Source organism: Tenrec ecaudatus, chromosome 10 (assembly GCF_050624435.1).
Source record: "Tenrec ecaudatus isolate mTenEca1 chromosome 10, mTenEca1.hap1, whole genome shotgun sequence".
Lineage (NCBI taxonomy): Eukaryota > Metazoa > Chordata > Mammalia > Afrosoricida > Tenrecidae > Tenrec > Tenrec ecaudatus.
In genome coordinates this window covers 85,625,336-85,649,644 of record NC_134539.1, presented here as the reverse complement: position 1 = coordinate 85,649,644, position 24,309 = coordinate 85,625,336, and the positions used below count along the sequence as shown (strand labels likewise).

Below are 24,309 nucleotides of genomic sequence, written 5' to 3'. Positions count from 1 at the left end.
TATCATGACCCAGTTCCACTTACAAATCTGGCTAGACCCGAGAACACACATTGATACAGATAAGAGCTCTGACGAATGGAATTCAGGAAAGTTAAACCCTCAGGAACAGTAATGGGAGTAGCGGTATCATGAGGGTAGGGGGCATGGTCTGCTCAAGGAGGGGGAACCCAACACAAGATTGGATGTATAGACACCCTCCCCTCCTCCCCCCCCCACTGGTGAAGGGAGACAGTGAACAGTGTAAGATATGAAACAATAACATAATTGATCAAGGATTCACGAGAGGTGTGGGGGAGGGGGGAAAAGTTTATACCAGGGCTCAAATAGAAAATGGCAACGTATGTACAAATATGCTTGATACAGTTGATGTATGGAATATTACAAGAGCTGTAAGAGCTCCCAATAAAATGATTTATAAAAATAAAAGAAACATTTTCTATTTTGTTCTTCCAAAGCAATAGTATTTTTGTTTTTAGTAAAATTTTAAACTAAGAATAGAAAAAAATAAGTCTAGTCTTTGATGCCCCTCATATTTACCTCCCTTGGTTTTACCTTTCCACCTTATTTTGCTTCTTAGTTTCCTGTAAGAAGGACGTGGTCCAGAGTAAGTGTCTGCTCATCATTTGGTTGCCTATAGTATGCATTCTGCTTTTAATTTGATTTTTACAGTTTTTTGGGCACATAATCCATATATCATACAATCCAGTAGTTCCATCATCAGAAAGAATTGTACAATCGTTACCACAGTCAGTTTTAAGACTATTTTTTCCACGGTTAAATCGCTTTTACCATGAGCTCTGCAGTCACAGTCGGCTCTAGTGTGCTCTGCCCCCTCCTCATTCTACCCCTCTTCATTCTGCCCCCTCCTCACTCTATCCCCTCCTCATTCTGCCCCCTCACTCTACCCCCTCCTCATTCCACCCCCTCCTCATTCTGCCCCCTCCTCATTCTGCCCCCTCCTCACTCTACCCACTTCCTCATTCTACCCCCTCCTCATTCTACCCCCTCCTCATTCTACCCCCTTCCTCATTCTACCCCTCCTCATTCTACCCCCTCCTCATTCTGCCCCCTCCTCATTCTGCCCCCTCCTCTTTCTGCCCCCTCCTCACTCTACCCCCTCCTCATTCTACCCCTCCTCATTTTACCCCCTACTCATTCTACCCCCTCCTCACTCTACCCCCTCCTCATTCTACCCCCTCCTCATATATTATTTGCTCCCTGAATTCTCTCATCCTCTCTACAAGCCCTTGCATCCGTTATTATCTCTGTGCATCCACTCCTTCTGTGCGTCACACACTGAATACCGAACAGAAACAAAAAATAGAGCGGTAAGGATAAAATAACAATATAAAGATAAAAACAAATAATGAGTAAGAAAGAAAAAACCATCATCAGTATTTTAAAAGCCAGGGAAGACATTTTTGTCAGGGAACAAGCAAGAAATACTTAAGGAAAAATTCAGGTTGGGTCCACAGGGAGGTCAGCTGATGAAGTTCAGTCCAGCATAATCAAGAGTACAATGATCTCTGATAGTAAAGCAGTTTGGGGACCCTGGCCTGTGGCTAGTAGGGTCTACTAGAGGCATTATCAGACTATTACTCTGCAGATGGGTTTTGAGCGCTGATAGTTTTCCCTTTGTCACTTTTGAATTTTATTGTCATCTCTGAATCACACAGGCTGGTGTGCTTCTTGTGTGTGGACTTAGTGGACTCCTTGCTTAGACGGCTGCTTCTTTGAATACAAGCCTTTAGGACCCCAGACACTATTCTGTTGATAGCTGGGCACCACCTGCTTTCTGTACCACCCGTTGCTGTAGCGCCCTTCTCTTCAGTGATCCTTTGATGCAGGTGAGCTGGGCCAGGTGGTCTCAGCTAGTTGTTCTTGGGTTTGGGCTAGAGTTTCAGACCAGCCACACCAGCCAGCAAACAAAAACAAATAAAGGCAGGAAAACAAACCCCATAGAAACAGAAGAGCAGAGCATCGTCAGTCATCCCCTGGGGTGTATGGCGACTGCACTGATAGCATCATCAGTTTTTCTAAGGACACAGGACTCCCGTCATTGTCAGTATGAGGCGTCTGCGCGAATATAATTTTAATATTGAGATGATTTCCTGCAGTCTTTCCATGCCTGACCAAGAAAAAGAAAAAAACAAACAAACCCAGAGCCATGTGGATTCCAAGTCACTGTGGGGTTTCTGAGATTCTGACAGGAACAGACAGCCGCATCTCTGCAGAGCCACGGGTGGGTTTGAACCACCAACCTCGGTTAGCGGCTCACCACCTGACCCACCCCAGGGCTCCTGTCCAGGCCTTCGCCACCTATTACTTCTCCGATGCAGTCTTGTTGCATTTGTGGAGGCTGTGTTATATTTTTGTTAAATTATCTTGTCAATAATCTGCATAGACAATTTCTTTCTTTGACTCTCACGGATGATGAGCTTTTCCTTATTGCTTGGAATGGTTTGCTTGTCTTGAAATACACGTTCTGTGAAGTTTACACCGAGTTTTCAAATGGTGAGGAAACGTTTTCCTTTCCCTCTCCCTTTCTGTTTGTGGGGGGGCAAATCTTCCTGTGAAGGTCCTGTCTGGGAGGCCCTCGTTCCTCCAGGGTCGCCATCAGTTGGAATCAGTTGGAGGGCAGTGCGGGTGGTCTTGTTGCCTTTTCTGTTGTCTCTGTAGAGTTACAGTCGGGTGTAGGTGTATGTGGTCACAGCCTGTTCCATCTCCAGTTCCTAGTAGCTGGCTTCAGAAGCTCTTCATTGGATTTGCCTCGAAATAAGGTGTCTGTGTATCCCTGCTCGCAAACAGATGGTGGCCTGTCCAGTGATGGACCGGGGAGATGGGCATTTCAGACAGAACCATCCACACATGGGAGTGTGGAGGCAGAAAGGACAACATGCATGAGAACTTGCAAACAAATTTCTTCTGCCCCTCGTAGGTGAAGTGCGCAAGAGCATTATATGGTGACCTAGTGCCTGCCGCTTACCCATCAAGCCTTTGCAGGTTTTTAGAATGCTCACATCATTTTACCCATCCGGTATTTCACTAGGAATTCCTTTTTTAATGGTCAAAATATTTCATTACGAAAATTATGTGGTCTTGCAAAGTTTAAATGTGTTTGATTCAGATACATTTTAAAGGTTTTGAATACTCAATTGCATCCAATAGTAAACTTCCTTCTTTTTTTATTTCTAACAATTTCACATAGACGTCACATGTCATCCGTCTCAGTCGTTCAGCCACATTAATAAGAACTGCGCAGCCGCCACCACAATCAACTCCAGGACGTTTCTTGTGCCTCGTCTTCCTTGATGTTGGCTCCCTGTTAACTGCCAGCCTCCCCCGTCAGGTCCCTTTGGGTCTGTTGATTCCGTTCTCTATAGGTTGCACCAAATGTGGATTTCATGTGCAGGAGATTGTACAAGGTCAAGAAAACGGTCGGACAACGACACAGTCAAAGAGAAGCGCTCAGCACAGCAGAAAGGCTGGAGCCGCCACACATTGGGTCAGGAGGGAGCTCAAAGACAAGGAGTCACGCTTTGACCGAAGTGTGTCTGCAGTGTGTGTACTCTGCCTGGTAACGGCCCTTCCCATCTCTGTTCATCGTCGGAAGAGATTCACCAGAGGCTTAATCCACCCTGCAAATGGGTCAACCCACTAGGCATTCTGTTCGGCTCCTGAACCTTAGCCCCACCTGGGAGTGTTGAGAGGACTCAATCTCCAACACTTGCAAACCTTGGCACCGTCATCAATTGTGTTAGGCAGGGTTCTCTGGAGAAACAAAACCAGAACATTAGGATATATGTTTATACAGTGAGAAGTAATATAACAGCTAATTAGGCTACACAGCAGGACAGAGGGCTCAGTTCAACTCACTTTCAGGTAATATACTGGCAATCCTTCAGCTCAATGTGGGCTGCTGCCTGTCTGAAAGACAGCAGGGTGAGTCAGCAGTAATCAAGTAGCACGGGGGCTTAGCAAAGCAGGCCCTGATGGGAATCTCACACGGTGACAGGATCCACCAGCCTCAGGCTCAAGCAGGGTATGCAGCAGCTCCGTGGAGAATCATGTCTCCAAGGAACCTCCAGCTCTAGTGATGGCTTGACCCGGTCCAATCGCCGGGGAAGAAGGAGAAGATGGGATGCCACAGTCTTTTATTTATCTGGGTTGGCCTCCTATCAAGCTGCAACCTGATTAAGCTCCGCCCACATGTTCCTATTGGCCTGGTTGGCACAGTAAACCTATCTCATCAGTTTACATCTTACCATGGATTTTCCATATCCAGATTTTGTAAGTTAATTCTCCATCCAGTGTTAATGGAGGACTCTTCCCTTTTCCCTGCATTTTCTCTCAATTGAAATCAGTGGTCACTGGTGATCTGCTACTGTACAGGTAACAGCCAGAAACCCTGTGGCCGGTTAGTTCTTCTGTCACCTGGTCTTGCTTTGAATGAACCTACAGCACCTAACAATAATAATCAAAGGCAAATATGTTATGATCCCGCTTAACATGACCTCTCTAGACCAGGGAACCTTATGGAGACCAAAATTCCTTGGTGGTTATCAGGGCAAGTGGAAGGGCAAAGGAAGCGCTGCTACTGGCTAAGGAACATTGGAATTCCTATTAGTGAATGGATTGCCTCAGGAAAACTTGGTTGAGATAATGGTGGTATTTTCACAAAGTTGGTGGAAAATTGGGATTGAAAGAGAGTGGGGTTTCCCCACAAACTTGAAGCATCCTTGTACACCAAAGGAGCCCTCGGGGGCTGCATTAACCACTAGGTCAGCAGTTTGAAACCATCAGCAGCTCTGCAGGAGAAAGACGAGGCTTTCTACTCCCATGCAGAGTTATAGTCTTAGAAACCCATAGTTCTACCCTGTCCTGTAAGATTGCTTTGAGTTGGAATTGAATTGGTGGCAGAGTTTAGTTATTTAAAAAAAAAAAATCATACCCCAATCCCATGTTATTCTCATGAGAGCAGACTGCCACCACATTCTCCCACAAAGTGGCTGGTGGGGTCAGACCTTTCAATTAGCAGCCGTTTGCTTTAACCCCTGCACAACCAGGCCTCTTTATCTGTTGTAGAAAAATCAACTCTCTCTTTCTCTCTCTAACTATCCGGAGATTAGTTTCTTTTTTTGTTTGTTTCTGAGATTAGTTTCTAGGCTGATGGACGATGTTAGCCCTTGAAGCACTTAAATTTAGCGTTGTTTCCACTTAAGCATTTATTACTTCCCCTTTTTAGCAAGCACAGGATACTGTGATTATTTAGCCTTTTGTGTTTGGATGACATAGTCATATTTGTGCGTCTTACTCATCCTCGCAGTCTTCGTCCTGGGACAAGTGTCTGACACTTGTCTGGCACACAAACTGGGACGATTGCCCATGAGAAATGTCTTTGTTGTGATGAGACTTGCTATACGTGGTGTGGAATGTTAGACTGAGTTTGTGTATTTGAACTCTCTTGACATCCGCCTGCCTTCCACCAGCCTGTAAATCATCTGCCTGTTACACAATCGTGACGGGTAGAATCTGATGCCTCAAGGTAGCCTGTGATCTCATTTATTTTCAATGATTGAATTTGCCACCTTGAATCTAGGTATATTGTCATCCACTGCCTTTTTGGGATCATGGGTGTCCGAGAGAGGCAGGACGAGCTGGACAGGAGATTTGATTGGAAGAGAGTACAAGATGGTCTAGGGACGCCCTAGAGGTAGTTTAGTGAGGTGTACTGAATGTTCAACAAAGCCAGGAGTATAAGACTTAATCATTCAACAAGCTGAACTCAAACCAACACCAAATCCATGACCCTGAAGTGGGTTCTGACTCATAGCCCAATAATAGGGTGTCTGAGACCATAGTTCCTAACAGGACAGACAGCCTCTTCATTCTTCCCCCGAGCCTCTGGTGGGTTTGAACCGCTGACCGTGACGTTAGCAGCCCGGTGTGTAATCCACAGTTCCACCAGGACGCCTTAATCTGACAGGGAGGGATAAACAAGGGCAGATGCCCCACTCTCCAGAACCTGAAGTAAGGCATCAGCAAACACGAGCCTGAGTCCAGTGAACTTAGGTCAGAGGCTCTTGGCCTTTTGTCCCGTCTGTAGGTCTAGTCCAGTTGGAAGTGTTTTCTTGCGAGTGGAGGACCGAGTGGAGGACCGGGACACTGCCAGAGGGAGGGAGCTGGGGGCTGGCTCTCCTGCTGGTCCTTAAGGGCGGCGTTGGTAGTCTTTTAGCTTTAGGGCTGCGGTGTTCTCTAGAATGCCTACCGCTGGCACTTGCCCAGGGTTTCAGCCCCTGTGAACAGAGCTGTCGGGAGCTGGGCACTGTCACTCCTCCAGCCCGCTCTAGTGTCTTCTTGCTGTAGACTTCGGTCCACCCACGTTACCTTACGTACAAGCTCATTCCATGATGCAGTCGGTCGCCGTCTTTTCCTTCTGAGGGCTGGAGCTTCTGGCAGCCACCTCGTGGCTCTTTTCTCCACGGCGACTCCTTGGTTCCCGATGAACCCTGGTAGGTAGGTGGGTGATGCCCAGGGCTGCTCGCCATAAGGTCATCAGTTTGAAACCACCAACTGCCCTGTGGAAGAAAGCTGAGGCTTTCTGTAAGGAGTGACGCTCCGAGAAACCACAGGGGCAGTTCTACCTTGTCCTATAGGGTGGCTGTGAGTCAGCCTTGGCAGTGAATTTGGGTTTTGGTTTTCCATGGTTCCCAGAGCTGGTTTTGTAGATTATTCTCAGAAAACAACCTCTGTAAAAAAAGAAAGGAAAACGCGAAAGTGGGACACAGTAGCCGTTCTGTTAGGGATGGATGTCCTGACCAGGAAAGTGTATGCCTTCTCTGCTGTTTGTGTTGCTATTCCGACTAAACTGCCCCCACAGACTTTCCTAGGTGGTCAGTGAGGGGGACGCACCAGGTCTTTCTGCTGCCGAGCTGCTGCTGGGCTGGAGTTGGACCTGCCCACCTTCTGATGAGCAGCCAAGTGCCTAGCCATTGTGCTAGAAGGCTCCTTTCTTCTCGCCTAGTCACCCTTCAAAAAAGCATTGAGTACCCCAAAAAGCTTGTTTATACGAGTGACACCTCTCAGTTAATTATTGTATCAGCAATTAGAGTGAACAAGAAATGATTTCATTTAAAAGTAACAGTGGTAACCCTAACACAGAACATATTTTTAAAATCAGGGCGTTGGGGCCCAGGAATTGCAAAACTATTTTCCAAAACAAAGATTAGTGAAGATTTTTGACATTTTTATAAATTCCTTTGGTATCTTAAGAGAAAAGAACTATAGTGTCATCTCTGATCGTGTATTTAAACTACTGCAGGATGTTCTTCAGTGACAAATGTGACGGAAATCCAGCTCTTAATACAGGCAATTCCGTGAGGAAGGGAGGAATGTATACCGTATGTACTCGTGTGTAAGCCGAGTTTTCCAGCACATTTTTAATGCAGCTTTTGTGGTAAAATGAGGTGCCTCGACTGATATTTGGGTCAGCGTATAGTTGAATATATACGGCATATAATTATTTTATTGGGAGCTCTTAGAGATATCTTAACACTCAATAGTTCAAACACATCGAGCAGTATTGTACAGTGTGCTGCTGCAGTCAGGTTGCAGGAGGAATATTTTGCCAGCGTTTTCCGATCATCGTGGCTTTTCTTTGGCACTGTACTGAAAGTCAGCAAATGATAATTTCTTCAATGCTGGCTGCTATTTGGAATCTGAAGGGACAGAAATGAACTTTTTAATACCTGTACACTTGCAAAGAGCATGAACATACAGAAGGCCAGTATGTTTGATCCTTTGGGTAAAACTGTGCAGTCATGAAACGTGTTATTTTTTTCCATTAACAGGTGAGCGGATTGAGTCCGGGAGAGAACCACTCTGTCTGGGGCGAACTGCTTTGTGCGCAGAGTGAAGCGCCCATATTTGGACTAGGTTTCGTGTAGTGTGCGGGTGACGGACTCCCGGGTGCAGATCCTTGTTCAGATTACAGTGCAGCTTCTGCCCCCTGATTGGACGGTGCGGGTGAATGCAGCTTGGAATTGCTGTTTTTTCCTTTTGTTTTTAACCTTGTGTTTGATTTTTGTTCTAGACCTATTCTGGACTCTTCTGCGTGGTCATCAATCCTTACAAGAATCTCCCGATTTACTCTGAGAACATTATCGAAATGTACAGAGGGAAGAAGCGCCACGAGATGCCCCCGCACATCTATGCTATCTCTGAGTCTGCCTACAGATGCATGCTTCAAGGTAACTGGACGTGGCAGGCAGCGACATACGCTGCATCTTTTGACGTCTCAACCCATAAAAAAGATGAAAAAGCATGTGCTCATGGTAGAAAACTGGGGTTTCTTAAATCGCCAGCAGTTCCTAAGTCTCCTGGTTGCGTAGTCGCAATACATGCTGACAATTACATCACAAAGCATTTAGCTTTTATGGACAGCTGACCCTCAGCCATCGCAGGCCAGTCGGACCTCGAGGCTGTGTTGCATTCGATCCCAAATTCCAGAGGAGCTTTGAGGGTGAAGAGCAGAAATGGGTTCTTTGATTAGAGACGGAAAGAAAGGCACACTGTTCATGACAGCACCCTACTGCCTGCCAAAGGAGGCAGCCGAAATTGACGTGCACGTGTGGAGGGGGCTGTTCTGATTGTGTTCTTTCAGATTAGAATGGAATAGCAGTTGGAAGTCATGTCTTTGAACCACGTCTTTAGGTACAGTGGCTTATGGAGGGATTTTTTAATAATCAGAAGGTCGGGGTTCTGGGCGCATTTCGCATTGCTGCCCACGCGAATGCATTTAAACACAGGAGCTCTGATGTCACGTGAGAACTGACTTTCTAGAATAAACCACCCCCCACCCCCCGCCTCCTTTTTCTTTCTTCAGTAAAGTTCTTGTATATACAATGTTTCGTGATTATCTTAAGAAAACCGATAAGATAGGCTGCATCTGCTGTTCATCCATCTCAGGTCACGAGAAGGCCCTCGTGGGGCCTGGACCTGAGGGTATCGCGTATGTAGGAATTCATAAAATGCCCGTTTCTCGCTTCATCTTGCTTTGAATGCCTGCTACATACCGAGTCTCCTCAACCAACAGAAAGACTTACCGATTAGGAGAATGTGGTAGGTTTATATGGACGGTGTCAAAGTCCAGAGAGCTTAGATTTTTTCTTTTCCCCTCAAAAAGCTTACATTTCATAGCCATTCCTCAGGTTTAAAGCCAGAGGATATTGGCGATTGCTCCAGCCCCTAATAATAAAGTTGGGAATGGGGCCCCTGTGTGCCGTCCTCACCCCTGTTCTTCTGTGTGAGCCCAAGGTCAGCCCTGACTGTACCTCTGACTGTTCTGTACTGTGCTGACTGGACCTCTTCTAAGACAGAGTTGTTTGTTCTTCCGGCAGTCCGTGGTATTTTGATTCTTTACCATCATCATAATACAAATGTGTCGATTGTTCGGTCTCCCTTGGCCAGGGTCCGACTTCCACAGGCACACGAGGCGACTGAGAACCCCATGGCTTGTGTCAGGCGCACCCCAGTCCTCCAGTCACATCCTCGCAAGAGTTGCTGTGCAGCAGCTTTCCCCAGCGCAACAACGTTAAGCATATAAGCGAGCTCTAAGACTTGGTGCCGTTCAAGTAAGATGGAAACAGGAGAGTAAAATGACTCTTTCCTTTATTAAGGTGTCACCTGTTGACAGTAGTCCTGCTTTTCCGTTTATAATTCTGCAGTCGTGACGGTCCGTGCGCTTACATGCATGCACGCTGCAGTCAAAATGCAGAACAGCGTCTTCACGCCAGCATCCCTCCTGCCCTTAGAAGAGGAGCCTGGTGGAGGAGTGGTCATGCGCTGGCTGCCGTCCACGTGGCCGGCGGGAGGAAGACGGCTTTCTAGCTGTCTCCAAAGTGCACAGGGGGCCACTGGGTCAGCCCTGACTTGATGGCAGTGAGTTTGCTTGTTTCTTTTGCTTGGAGCCCTGGTGACCTAGCAGGCTATGGGATGAGCTGCTAAACACAAGGTCAGGGGTTCTGACCCACCAGTTTCTCTCTGGAAGAAAGAAGCAACCCTTTCACGTCTCAGGACCCAAAGGGGCAGTTCTCCTCCGTGTCGCCCTGAGTCGTCGGAATCTACTCCATGCCAGTGAGTTTGCTTGTAAGTCTACAGCCGTTCCCGTCTCTAGCCTTCAACTATGACAGCTGCTGGTGCTTGTCTCTTCCAGACATCAGTCACACGGCATGAAATCATGCGCAGTGCAGCCTCGTGCCTGGCCGCCTTATTCGCTTCAGACCTTTGCAATCCATCCATCCGTGCTCTTTCCTTTTGGGCCTGTTGCAAGCATATCCCACATGTTATGTGAACATTTGAAGGTCATTTTGGATTCTTTTTAGTTTGGGGGCAATTAAGGGTTTAGAAACATTTCATTTGTTGGCAGATAAATCATTGTAAACATCTATATGCGGTTATGGAAACGAAGCTCTTTTCCGTTGGGTCAGTACCTAGGATTTCCAAGTCGTCTGGTACGTGTGTGTTTAACTGACCAACTGGTTCCTTTTTTCTGCTCTCCTTCCTGTTTCACTCCTGCAGCCAGGTGTGATGGCTCGGGGCTCTCGGTTGTCATTAAGTTGTGGTTTTAAAGGGCCTTCTTCCCGGTGGGTAATGATCGTAAGCATCTTCTGATGTGATTACGTGCTACCCCCGTACCTTCTTTGGTAAAAGGTCCAAATCTTTGAGCCAATTCTCACTTACATCGTTTAGTTTGGTATTAACTGAGTTGGAGAATTCTTTGGACAGGATGGCTACAAATTCTTTGCTAAATAAGAGATTTGCACATTGGTTTTTCTAGCTTGTGGTTGAAGTCTGTGCGTTTGGTCTGTGATTTCTCCCTTGAATTTCCTTGCTACTTTTGTTGAAAATCAACTAGGTTTTATTTCAGGATTGATATGTCTACCAGTATATCACACAGTCTGGATTGTATTAGCTTCATGGGAAGTCAGAAGTTTTAGAAGTTAAGTTTGTCCCTTTCTACAGAAACGGGACCGGTTGGCAGTAATTTTTGAGTGTCCCCACCATGAGCTTTTAAGTCATTGGCTTCTTTCATTGGTGTTTTTAATGTTTTCATCCTAGAGATCTTCTCTTCCGCAATACTTCATTAGATTCATACCCAACTATTTTATTTTTCCTGGCGTTAACGTTTACAATTCCAGCTTCAACTGCTCATTGTTAATATATAAAAATTCTAGGAGCTTCAAAAAGTTCCTGTGAAAATTCCACTGTCTTCCTCTTTCATTTTTTCCATAACTCCTTTGAAAAGCCCCCTTTTATCTTTATTTATTTTAAATCATTTTATTAGGGGGCTCATACAACTCTTACCACAATCCATACATACTACATCAATTGTGTAAAGCACATTTGAACATTCATTGCCCTCATCATCCTCAAAACATTTGCTTTCTACTTAAGCCCCTGGCATCAGCTCCTCCGTTTTTTCCTCTCCCTCCCTTCTCCCCCTCCCTCATGAGCCCTTGATAATTTATAAATTATTATTTTGTCATATCTTGCCCTGTCCGACATCTCCCTTCACCCACTTTTCTGTTGTCCGTCCCCCAGGGAGGAGGTCACATGTAGATCCTTGTAATCAGTTCCCCCTTTCCATCCCACCCTCCCTCTCCCCTCCAGGCATCACCACTCTCACCACTGGTCCTGAGGGGATCATCCACCCTGGATTCCCTGTGCTTCCAATTCCTGTCTGTACCAGTGTCCATCCTCTGGTCTAGCCAGATTTGTAAGGTAGAATTGGGATCATGATAGTGGGTGGGGAGAAAGCATTTAGGAAGTAGAGGAAAGTTGTGTGTTTCATCGTTGCTACATCGCACCCTGACTGCCTCGTGTCCTCCCCGAGACTCCTCTGTAAGGGGATGTCCACTGGCCTACAGATGGGCGAAAAGCCCCCTTTTGTTTTTTGTGTTTGTTTCTTTTTAACATTTTATATGATTTTCTGTAGACAATCACGTCCTCTGAATAGAGAAGCTCTCGTTTTCCCCTCTCCAGTCTGTCCTTGTCATGCCTTTTCCCAACGATGTTGAATGATACCGGATAGTAGGAGCGCCTTGTCCCTGATGTAGATGTTAAGCATTCAAGTTTTCACTGATAGCTATGACGTAAACTACAGGTTTTATATACCTGAAAACTAAACCAACTCCCTGCTATTGGGTTGATTTCCAAGGCTGTGAAGCTTTATGAGAGCAGATAGCCTCTTCTTCCACCCAAGGACAGGCTGGTGGGTTTGAACTGCTGGCCTTGTGGTGACCACCTCAATGCATAACCCACTATAAAGCCCCGGGCTTCTGGGAGGCTTTTATATATGTCCTTGGTTGAGTTGGTGAAGTTCCCTTTTATTCCTTTTTCTTTAAAAAGTTATGAATGGATTTTTTTTTTCTGTATCTATTGAGACGATCATGCTATTCTTTTGGGTGCTGGTGTGGTGAGTTAGATTGTTTGCTGTTTGGATATTGAACTAGCCATCTCTTCCCTGGGCACATGCCATTTGCTCATGATGTATTGCCCTATTGCTTCTTCCAATTTGCTAGCCTTTTATCAAGAACATTCATATCTCTGTTCATGATGGCTATTTGTATGTAGTTTTCTTGTAATGTCAGGTTAAGGCTGGTTATACAATAGCTTGGGAAATGTTTCCTCTTCAGGTTTCCGCAAGAGTTTTTTTAGAATTGGTATTTCTTTCTTAAACGTTTGATGGGATTCATCAGTGCAATGAAATGAAGTTTTATTTTATTTTGAAGGTAGGGTTTTAACTACAAATTCAATTTCTCTACTAGCTATAGGACTATTTAGATTACTGTTTCTTTTCAAGTGAACTTTGATAAATGTTTAAGAAACTATTCATTTTATGTATGTTGTCGTTGTTTGTCGGGAAGCAGTTACTAATATTATTATTATTTTAAGATCTTTGGGATTTGTAGTGCTATTTCCTTTCACATTCCAGATGTGGAATGTCCCCCCCCCCCTTTTCCTGGTCAGTTTGGCTAAAGGCTTTTCAATTCTCTTTATTGCAAAGTATCGGCATTTGATTTTGTTGAGCGTTTTTTTTTTAACTTAATTGATTTGTTTTTTAAAATCATTTCTTATGGTTATTTTGAGTTTAATGTGCTGTTTCCTAAAATCTTTCAGTAGAAGTCAAGATCAGGAATTTTAAACACTTCCTAGTGTTGAAAATATGTAATGAAGTCTGAGTTTATTGAGTGCTGCTTTGTTTTGTGATTGGGGGGTGTGCTTTGAAAAATACTGAACTTAGCTAGCTAGTCTTGACTCTGGCAGTCTTAAGTGTTTTTTGGGAAGTAAATGTTTTCTTAGAAAGTACTAGTTACATTTTAAATGTCTGAGCTGTCCTACGAGTGCACCTAGTTGTAGTGCCTACAGTTGGGCCCTGGAAAAGGAATCAGATTTAGTGAAGCCCAAGGCGGACTAGGAGCATCATCAATCAGAGTTGGAGAAAGTTTTGATTGTACTGAAACAGCACAAAATGAGTAGTACATCAGACAGCAAGAGAAGATGGGCAGGCTTGGACGAGAATTTCCCGTTTGGTGTTTGGAGCAATGGGGCTGGAGATGTGGAGCAGGCTTGAAGGGCAGATTGTGAGGACGCAGGACCTGGATTTCAGACAACAGCGCACGCACAGATGCAGGGAGACAGTGTGTAATGTGGCCTTGGGCGCTCTGCAGTGAATTAGGAGATGGTTAAGTTTTGGCTATGGTTTTCACGTTGCGCTTTCTTTCGTGCATCCGCCAGTTTGAAAATGCCTTAGGGATGCAGCATGGACATTTCAGTAGAAATTGCTCCATGCCGGAGGGTCCCGTGTGAGGGTTCACAGGAAGAGTGGGTCAGCCCGGCTTGGGAGAATCCCACTTTCAGAGGGCAGGGCCTGAGGCGGCAGCGAGCAACTCTCACCTGGGGGCACCCGGCCAGACTAGAACCAGAGAGCCCTCTTTTTCGCCGCCCAGCTGTGCCCAGCATGCTGCCCAGGCCCGCACTTCTCAGCAGCCCCCTTATTATACGGTACTTGTGTTTGCAGGACAGTGGCACAGCCGAGGAGACGCCCACTGAGCCATCAGTCTGCACACAGTGTCCAGTGGTCGGGCATTGGCTATCCTCGTTGCTTTGGCTCCGGGTGCTTCCCTTCCAGCCCTGACTCCCCTCCCCCCTCCCCCTCCATCCCTGTTCTAGCTGCGTAATGGTCGGCTGTCCCGTTCCCACGGGACATTCACCGTGGGTCCTGGAGGAGAGAGTGGGAATTGGGGGGGTACAAGAGACACGGAGAATGAGGACAAGACAATATCCTGATCAAGTCCTGTTTTAATGAACAAAGAGTCACAGCTTATAAGGGCCAGCCAAGGGGGGGAGCCTCAGCCGCACATGCAGATTAGGCTACCTTGGCAACAGGCCAATCAGGGAGTTCAGGGGAGCGTGCCCTGCCCATGAGTCAGTAAGGGCTTACAGTCTTCAATTAGGTACGCAGAGGAGTGGCATGTACATGCAAATCAAGCATAGGGGAAGACGATCTTTTGCCCAATCAAGGGGATGCAGGACACGGGTGCTTATCTAAAGAGCATTACCCCTTGTTTGCTCAAGCTTTACAGCTGCAGTGCTCTGTCACGTAGGCTGGGGTAGAAGAATGCCCAGAGCTCAGGCTAATAAATTCCAAGTAATGGCCGGGCCTCACGGCTCCAGGCAAGTCCTAATAAATTCCAAGCAATGGCCGGGCCTCATAGCTCCGGACAGTCGACCTGCGCGGCTCTCACTGGTCGTGTTCTTCGTTTCACGGGCCAGTCTGTTCCTTCGCTAAAAGGGGATAAAGTTTCAGGTTTTGGTTTAAGGTGTGTGGACTCTCTGGGAGTCCTGTCGTCTCCAAGGGTCCTGGAAGACCTGAGTCTGCCCCACATCTGTCCTCAGTCAGCAGACCTCTCTCTCTCCAGCATCACTGTGGCTAACTAAGGCTAATTGGTAATGTTGGGAATAGAAAAATACAATGAGTCTCTGATCCTCCGCTGTGCCTCCTAGTGGGCAGCCTATTACAGTGTTAGTGTTTGCTTCCAAACTATGGTTGAATGCGGGAGCATTGAGGCTCCTACTTTTGGGGAGTGTCTGGGGCCGCGTCCCTGGAGGGAATGCTGAGAAGACAGGTCAGAGATATATGAGTCGGTGTGGGGGTAGGAAGCATACATGTCTATGACTTGGGAGGCAGACATCAACCACACGCTGTGAATGGTACTTTTGGCAGTCAGATGGGAGGGTAAGACACTGTTTAAGAACTATGAAGAATTAAATTGGACTCAAAGGGCAGAGCAGTAATAAGCTGTTTATGTAGCAGTTTATTTGTAGAATATATAAATGCATTTATTCCAATCATTTTATATCCAAGGTGTGGCATGGTGAAGAAATGCTCTGTGCCTGAGCCATGGAGAAACCATGGTGGTGCAGTGGGTTCGGTGTCAGTCCGGCCGCTAGCCAACCGGGTCAGCCCGGTGACTTTGAACCAGCCTGCGGAGAAAGATGAGCCGTCCCATTTCCAGAAATAATGTACGCCTCTGAGCCCAGCTCAGCAGTCTGTGTCGCCCTGCAGGGCTGCTATGAGTTGGCGTCACTTCGGTGGCAGAGGGTTTGGTGTGGGTGTTTGAGTGATCATGAGATTCTCACGGGGTGCCCGTTGGCATCCCCCAGAGATCAAACAAGCACAGCAGAGGGGAGGACAGTGGGGCCACCGGCCCTGATTCTGACCACAGTCCCTTCTGAAGCAATGGCGAGCTTGTTAAGCGCTAGTAAGAGCACAGGTCGTGGAGACAGGCCTGTGTGATTCTCGCATTCCAGCTGCCTGGTCGGGGCTGTGTGATTGGGAAGGTCACCTGGCCTCCCTGAGGGGTATCTTTCATCTGTCAAATAGGATTAATGAGTGATTGGGGTCCATATATTGGCACTGTTGTCTGTGGGCCAGGTGCTGGTTTGAATTTCACTTTTTCTCTAAGAAAAAAAAATCTATTTGAATATTTAAGTCATTAACCACTGTTTAAAACATGCTTGCTTTTTATGGTTGCGCCTTCTGTGTAGTTTTGAGTACATATAACACTTGAACTTGAGACCGTGGTAAAGCTCCTCTTTATCCTTATTCAGCTTTCCATCTGGTGCTCGCTACATTCCTTTGGCACGCCGCTCCTTTCAGGAAAGTTGCCCGTCTCTGCTTGGAGCTATTCTTGAAGCCATTTCTGACAAGCAGTGTGGTCCCCAACCCAGATTCACACAGCTTTTACAGAACTTCGCAATCCCCATCCGCTCCAGAGAATGATTTCTTGAGCTAGGGTTGGGCCCAAGGAAATAACTTTATGAAACTTCCCAATTGACATGATATGTAGTGGGATTCGGGAATCGAGGCTGACGAGGTATTTCCAGCCGAAGAGGCAGGCGTCGTGTGGAATAAGCCGGAGTCGCTCACACTCACCCTAGAAAACCTAGCACCACCGCAGCCAGTACTGCGCGGCGGGACTAGACCTAGGCTGCTCTAGTAGCGTTGGGGAGGAGGAAACTGGCGAAAGAGGAATAACTTGGGATCTCCATAGACTGTTACTGTAACTTGATTGCATCAACTCTGCCAGAACCGGGTTAATGGTCACTTTCTTGTTTTGTTTTGTTTTAGATCGTGAGGACCAGTCAATTCTCTGCACGTAAGTACATGTTGAACATTGTCTCCGAGTCTGTTGGAAAGCAGAGCTGTTACTTGGGAGGAGTAGAGCCGGCCGTTTGCAGTCTGATAAGAGCAGGCTAAGATTATTTAGTCAGTTACTTCCTCCGGGTGTTCACACTGAGCTTTTTGCAGATTGTGTAACGTTGTTCATTTGTAGAGCTGACAGCGTTAGGGTAGGTGCCCAAGTGTTGGCCTGCTGGGCATTTCTGTAGTTTCCTCAGTTTACTACCGTGTATTGATGGAGTGCAGTGTGCCCAGTGTGTGCCCCATGCTAAGGATTAGACAGTCACCGTGGAGGGAAGCCGTTTCCATGACAGACAGGCTGCGCTGTGGATTGGATGAAGGGCGGGTAAGTAATCCAGGCAGGAGACGGTGACTTCCGGGGCATCTGGTTGTGTGACAAGGAATGAGGCATCAGGATTGGAGGCAGCTCCTGAACAACCTCCTACATGCAGCCAACACGCGTTTCTGGTGAGAACCAGAGGGTTTGCCGGCACCCAGTGACGAACTCAGCCTTCAGCGAGGACAGAAAACCCACGTCCTCACGGCTGGACCAATGACATCATGATGAACAGAGAGCAGTTAGGGATTGTCCAGGATTTCCTTTTACTTGGATCAGTGCTCCCGGGAGCAGCGGTCAAGAAATCAAACAGCTATTGCACAGGGCAAAGCTGCCGCACAAGCCCCCTCTGTGAGCTGTTGAAGCACAAGGGTGTCACTTTGCAGACCAAGGTGACTAAGTTGGTCATCAAAGAGTAAGCAAGCCATGGTGTGCATGTCAGCGTTGGACAGTGACTAAGGAAGATCAAAGAATGGATGGGTTTTGGATTGTGGTGCTGAAGAATAGACTGCCAGAGGAGCAAACAAATCTGTCTTGGAAGACGCACAGCCTTCTTAGACGTGGGAGTGGTGACCTGTGTTGGGAAAGCCCCCTCCCTGGAAAAGAACATGCATGGTAAAGTAGAGGGGTGGCAGGGCATGTGGGGAAGGTGTCGCCCTTCTAGAGTGTTGAGGTCGCAGAGGTACTGATATGGGTAAGCTGGGGGCAGGAGGCTGGGAACCGTGAGCAAGTTCTTACCTGGTGGTTTCTATTTTCCCGGCGAAGTAGAGCATTTGGCTATGCATGAGGGGGAAGAGGAGTGCTAAGGATAGGAGCTGGGACTAAACTGGACCTCACGAGGGCAGACAGAACTTGCTGATGTGATGGGCTTTGCTGTTTGAGTGCTCTTCCATCAGTATTAGCCATCTGGGGTCTACTTAGCCAACCACCTAGAATTTACTGACTAGGAGCAACATGGCTTCTCAACCATTGGGTTGGGTTCAGCTGGTGGTTCTGTGGTGTGATTCAGGCTCCATCGATCTCTCTTGGAACTGGCTCCTGCAGTGTAGTTGGTTGGCCGGCCGGCTGGCTGTTAACCAGAGGGGCCTCAGTTCTTCCCCATGTGTCCCCTAGCTGGCTAGCCTCGGATTTTTAGCGTCAAGGTAAACCGAAGCACCTGTGCTATACACGTTTCTGCTGCTTGAGATGTTTGCTGCTTGCTCACCCCCCAAAGCAAGTCATACAGCCAGGGTCAGAGTCAGCGTGGGAACCACAGCCAGAGTAGACACACAGACCTGGAACATTCGGGCCATTACAGCCATTCCCCCAGAAAGGGGTTGGGCAGGAGAAGGTCCAACTTGAAATACAAGTGATTGCAATATTTGGCACTTGGATGCCCTGGAAGACAAGGCAATCGAGTTCTTTTAGATGCCACTGAATGTGCTATTTAATAACCGCTTTTTGTTCATCATGAGCTACACCGTGGTTTCAAAAATGCTAAGATGTAAAACATTTTGCCCTTCTTTTAGGAAGCCGGGCCTTTGAAGAACCACCAAATAAATTACTCCCAAGAGCAGAGAACTGTGGAGTCTTAACTGCCGTTAGCACGCAGTTTGGCTCATTATGTTTTCTCTAGGAAAATAGCGATTTAGTCAATTTTAGATGTAGTTATTTTCTGTTGAGTTCCTGTGTTTACATAGTATCTGTCGTAAAGAGAACATATGATTTGAAGCAACATTTAAAACAACTATGTTGTTAGTTTCTCTTTAAGTGGTAATTTTTTAGTCACTCAAAAATCAAAATCCCGTTTCCCCTGGCGCCAACGGTAAGAGTAGAGCACATCTCCCCTCTTCACTGCTCCGGTCTGATCTGGCACCAGCTGCCTCTGTGGCCCTGCTTCCTTGGGCCCTGTTCACAGGAGCTAAGTCTTCGGATCGCACCTGCTAAAAGGGCACGGTCCTTCAGGTAAGGCACGTGCTAACTGTGAAGTTTGGGAGCCCACATGATGCTGCCTCCAACGTCAAGGGTTTCCTCTCAGCTGCCTGCATCCCACCCTCCCAGGCTGTGCTCTTTAACCTCTGACCTGCTTGATGATTTGCTGGCGAAGCCACAGAACTCATATTGTGCCATCCTCGGTTACAGCTTGATTTCTTTAACAGTTTATTGGCTCTTAGTCCACATTTGACACAATCCAATAGCTCAGTCACATTGTGAAGAACTGTACAATCATCGCCACAGGAGAAAGGGTACAAACGCAAGGCTTCCAATGAGGAGCTTCTTCTGTGTCTCCCAAAAGGGCATGCTGCCTTCCCGCAGAAGCCAAGGTCAGCAGTTCTAAACCACGAGCCGCTCTGCGGGAGAAAGGCCAGACTTTCTATTCCTGTGAAGAGTTACAGGTTTGTAAACTCACAAGGGCAGCGCTACCCTGTCCTACAGGGTCGCTGCGACTTGATAGCAGCGAGTTTTGAGTTTTTTCACCAACCAATGCGGTATGAGTTGGGGGGAGCCAGCCCCCCACCACTAATCACGGGTTCAGCAAGTACAATTGTACGGTTGAGATATGTAAGTGTTAAAGTCATCGAGAGCATGAGCGTTAGAAGAGACATTACAATAATGCAGTCAGACACATCACATGGTAGCATTGCTCACCTCAGCCCCGCTTGGTGGTCCACGTGGAGAGAGGGGGAAGGGAAGGAGGACAAGGGGAAAGGGAAATGGAGGACCGGAGTGGAGAGGGGGAAAGAATGAGCAAGGGGGCCGAGAGGAAGAGAGATCTCTGTTGCTCACTCAGGCCTATATACCTTTTGGGGGCGTGCGTCACAGGAAGGGGTTACACTGTAGGTTATACAGTAATGAGGGGGACGGTCTAGGGACACACACTCAATAGGAAGAGGAGGGATTGGGGGTATATATGTGACAAAATCCTACATTTAGAATGGCAGCTTAGCTTGACCTGTTCTCTGGATCTCCATAGGAACCCTTATCAGTAGGGTGTAAACCCCACCTACAGGAACCAAATAGATGACTGCAGGCTTGTCCATTGTCCTTAACAGCAGGGAGTGGGGCCCACTGCAGTCTGGCAACTTTCCCTCCGGGAGGATGCCTGTGAGCATCTGACCTCCCCCCACAAACCAGGAAGCCCAAGGAACTTCCAAGTCCAGAGCATTACACAGGAAGCCTCCAGCCTCTCTCCCCTGAGGGTGCCAGGTAATAGGTGGTGCACTGGCCAACTTCCACCACAGTCACCTTATCAATAAACTGTGAGTTGTTGAAGTAATAGTTGGGCTTCTTTTGTTTAAGAGATTATCAGCTCAGAAATCAAGAGCAAAGGCCAAATCACTTTAGGTAAGGCTAATGTAAACCATAAGTGTGTTTATGTGCGCCCTCCCCCACAGGAAGAGCCCACTGACACACTAGCCTCAACTGTCCACATGTTGCCAGCTGACCTTTTTTTCAGCTTCCGACTTCTTCCCAAGATCTGGACCCGCTGCTTGGGTCCCTATTCTCATCTCCAGCAGAATTCTTCCATGAAGACATTGGGATTTCATTTTTCAGGAGCGCATCTCTCACTCCAGTGCCCATGTAATTAGAACGGAGCTAGAAGTGCAAACCTCACCAACTGGCCTAAAATTTACAGAAAGATGAGGAAATGACACCATTCTCCAAAGCCTCATTTGAAAGAATACTCAGTTTACATTTTATGACTGCTTAGGCAACCTGGTAAGCCCTTTTTTCCCTTTTAAGTTTATTTCCCTGGAGGGCAGCAATTGCAAACAGCAGTTACTTCCTATCTGCCTTTTATTAAGCGCTGGCAATAGATTTTTTTCAACTCTGTTGTGAATTGGGCTTACAGAGCAGATCATCGGTACTGTGCCCAACAGCTTCATACTCATTTTGCTTCAACTCACCCATCGGACTGTGCTCAGTGCCGCATTGTCTATCCCCCTCCTTGTTTCCCTTCCTGCTCCTCGCTTAGCCCTCCGTCCTTGGGTAAATGGATCATGCAAAGATCAGTCTGCTCTACTCAGGAATGCTAGGTGGTGCCCAAGCACCACTACCAACCGCTCCCCAGAGGATCACATTTTAGAGTGCGAGAAACACGTGGAATGAAACGCGACCTCGCCAAGGCGGCCAGGTTTGTTGGTTTTGTAGAAACTATGACCCTTAGTCACCTTCCATGCCGGGGACCCAACTCACCTGTGTTACAATGATCAGCCATCGTAGTAAAAGATCAGTTAGGTAGCTAGAGGCAGAAACCAGGGATTGCCCATCCACATGCCAAGGCACCCCTCCCCCACCCCCAACACACATGAAGTTGGAAGCAGATGAAGGCTAGAGGGCATGCGCAAATTCAGGCCCTTGAGCCAGGAAGCCAGTACACCTGGGTGGGCCCCAATCTAGGCCAGGTGGGCTTAATTCAACCACTGGGTCAACCAGTAACATCAGGAGGGCCCTGAAATGCCAGAACCAGCAGCCGGAGCCTGGGTCCTGGCTGTGGTGCAGCTTCTCGGGACTCAGGCTGCCACGTGTGGGTGTGAAGTGCCCTGAGGGGGCCTGTGTAAAACCTGAAACTTCTATCCTTTATCAGAACTCACTTGGATCACAAACCGGACTCCAGCGTGAATTTTTGGACTGAGATATTCCCTACCCGAGAAACCTAAGAGATCTTTTTAAAAAGACTTTTATAAAATAGTACGTTAAGTGGTGATGGTCCAGCCGGTCTGGACATAGGGCAGTTGATTTTTGCAGTAAGTGGCATTTCTTAAGCATTTAAAGGCATCTTTAAAACTGTAGTATTGATTAGATAAGTACGGTAACAGTGTGGGGTAACTACCAGGCTGCTGTGTTGTCAGAAGTTCGGTATTCTCTGCCCCAGTTTGCCACCAAACTACCTCTGTGATCCTGGGACTGGACTTCAGTTGACTTTTCCAATGATTCGCTCCATGTCCCCAGGTTATCTCACTTTCAGCGATAGATAGGTATGTTCCTGGGGGAAAGAGAAGTATGCAAACCAACATGTAATCAACTACTGCAAGCAAAGATTCTAAGAAGGGGAAATGACATCTTTGCACATGTTAACTCTTCTAGTCTTGGCAAGGCTCCTTTTGTCCCAATTACCCCGTTATCCCAGGTGTGATACAAGCAAGCGGTAACGTGATGGGAGACTTGGACCTAAGGGTGTTTGATCTTCCTAAGGGTGTAGGCTCTTTTTAAAGCAACAGTTTTGAAACTAATCCTCGGTCCATGTTGTAGGCATTGTGCTCAATATATGTATCACGAGCCCTGGTGGTGCAGTGGCTTAAGCGCTGGGCTGCTAACCCAAAGGTCAGTGGGTAGAACACCCCCCCCCCCCCCAGCTGTTCTGTTAGGTTTCCTCCGTGAGAAACACCTCACTCCTTGGCTTTGCGAAAGAATTCACTCCAAAGCCTGGTTTGTGATCCAAGTGAGTTTTCATAAAGAATAGAAGTGTCAGGTGTTACAGTAACTGAACACAAGCCAGAGAGAGACCATGGCACAGCTGTGCAGGACACCAGTCTGGTCGCACTGAACTGTGCCAGAGCTGCTGGGAGAGAAGGTGGTCTCAAAGTTTCTGGCTATCAGGACCCCCCCCCCCCCATTGGGAGGCATGGTCAATGGTACTAATTGGCTCCATTGGCTGAATTAAGCCCACCTGGCCTAGATGAGGCCAATCCAGGTGTACCGCCTACCTAGGTATATCGCCCCCCTTGGCTTGGGCCTGAAAGTAAGCATGCCCTCTAGCCTTTCTGGTTGGAGGCTCTGCAGCAACCTCCTTCCTGTAGGGGCACCGTGGCATAGAGAGGGGAAATGCCGTCTACTTCCTTCAGATTTGACACCTATGGGAGCGTTGCGCTCTGCCCTGCAGGTCACTGTGAGCTGGAATTGAGGCCACCACAGTGGCTTTGGGTGGCTTCCTTATTCTTCAGGTGGAAGAGCATGTTTCTGAAGCTCAGTGGTCCCTGTTCCAAACATTTGGAGAGAATGAAAGCAAAATCAATAAAGATGTGGGAGAGGGATTTGACTTTGAATAAATTCCCATGGCCCAAGAAGGCATGATGCCGAGAAACAGTGAGAGAGTCACGAGAAAATGCCCTGCTTTGGGGCTTGGTAAGGCGGCAGGGTTTTTCATTTGTCCGGTACCGCACACCCCATTGAGAACCCGATGGAGGGGACAGATTGGCCAGACCAGGGTTTGGTCAGCTGTGGCTCACAAGCTCCACACAGCTCTCCCAGGACGTACATGAGGCTTGGAAGTACACTTGAAAATAAAACAACTTGTAACTTAGAAGAATATTCAGATAAAGGTGACTCCATTTGCTTGTGAAAATACATCTATGGCTCTTGAGTGATTTTTAAATTGTTGGGAGGGACAGGATTGGCTCTTCTGTCTTAAAAGTTTGCCCGGACTGCTGGTCTTAGAAAACATAGGTACCCCCAAGTTAAAAGCGCCCCGTCTTTTTGTGTAAGATTGTGCTTTGTCCCCCACACAGAGCACCCCTGCCGGCAGACACCATGATGTGTTCTTTTGTTAGTTTGGGATGTTTGCTGCTCTCGGGTTAAGGGGCTGCTTTTCCAAAGGAGCATAGCGTCTGACCCCTTCTGTGAGTCTTCCCCCGGTCAGCAATGAAAGAACCAGCCACTTGAACTGGGAGACTGTTTTATAGCTGGATCTTCTTGTGCTGGTAGAAATGAGGCCAGACTTGCCTGTTCCCCCCAAACGGTATAAGGTTCAGATCTGCTGTCCATCTCTCTTAGGGGTCTCCTAAGTGAACCCTCTTCCAGTACAGTCCACTGAGCTTGCCTTTTGGGCCCCTTATTCCTTTCCCTCTGGCTACCTTTTATTCCCAGAGGATGGACAGGTACACCATTTGTCATTTATTTTCAGATACATCCTTTTGACCCTGCCACCACCACCTTATTCACATCCTACGCACTTTCTGTAAATATCGTCGACCAGCATCGCCACCGCCACCCATCACGGCTGTCATTTATTAAGAGCCTTTTGGCACATAGCACAAGGCCCTTCCTGGGCATCCTCTCTGTGCAGTGAGGTTACTGCATCCCATCGTAAAGTGGTAGAGAGTGGGGTCGGGAAAGCTAAGCCACTTGCCCAAAGACCCAGCAACTAGGAAGTGATAGAAAGAAAGTGTGCCTGCGTAGGTCATTTTGACTCAACGGCACGTGCTCATCACAGGCTTAACCTATAATTCAGGATAGTCATTCAGCGTCC

At 47.3% G+C, this 24,309-nt stretch overlaps 1 protein-coding gene across 1 annotated transcript in view; it reads left to right on the top strand.

Moving 5' to 3' along the window:
- Positions 1-24,309, top strand: part of MYH10 (myosin heavy chain 10) — a 127,451-nt gene that overhangs the window by 18,937 nt on the left and 84,205 nt on the right. Inside the window, exons 3-4 of the mRNA XM_075560917.1 lie at positions 8,093-8,249; positions 16,694-16,721. Of these exons, the coding sequence (XP_075417032.1) occupies positions 8,093-8,249; positions 16,694-16,721 (185 nt within the window). The remainder of the gene's footprint in view (positions 1-8,092; positions 8,250-16,693; positions 16,722-24,309) is intronic.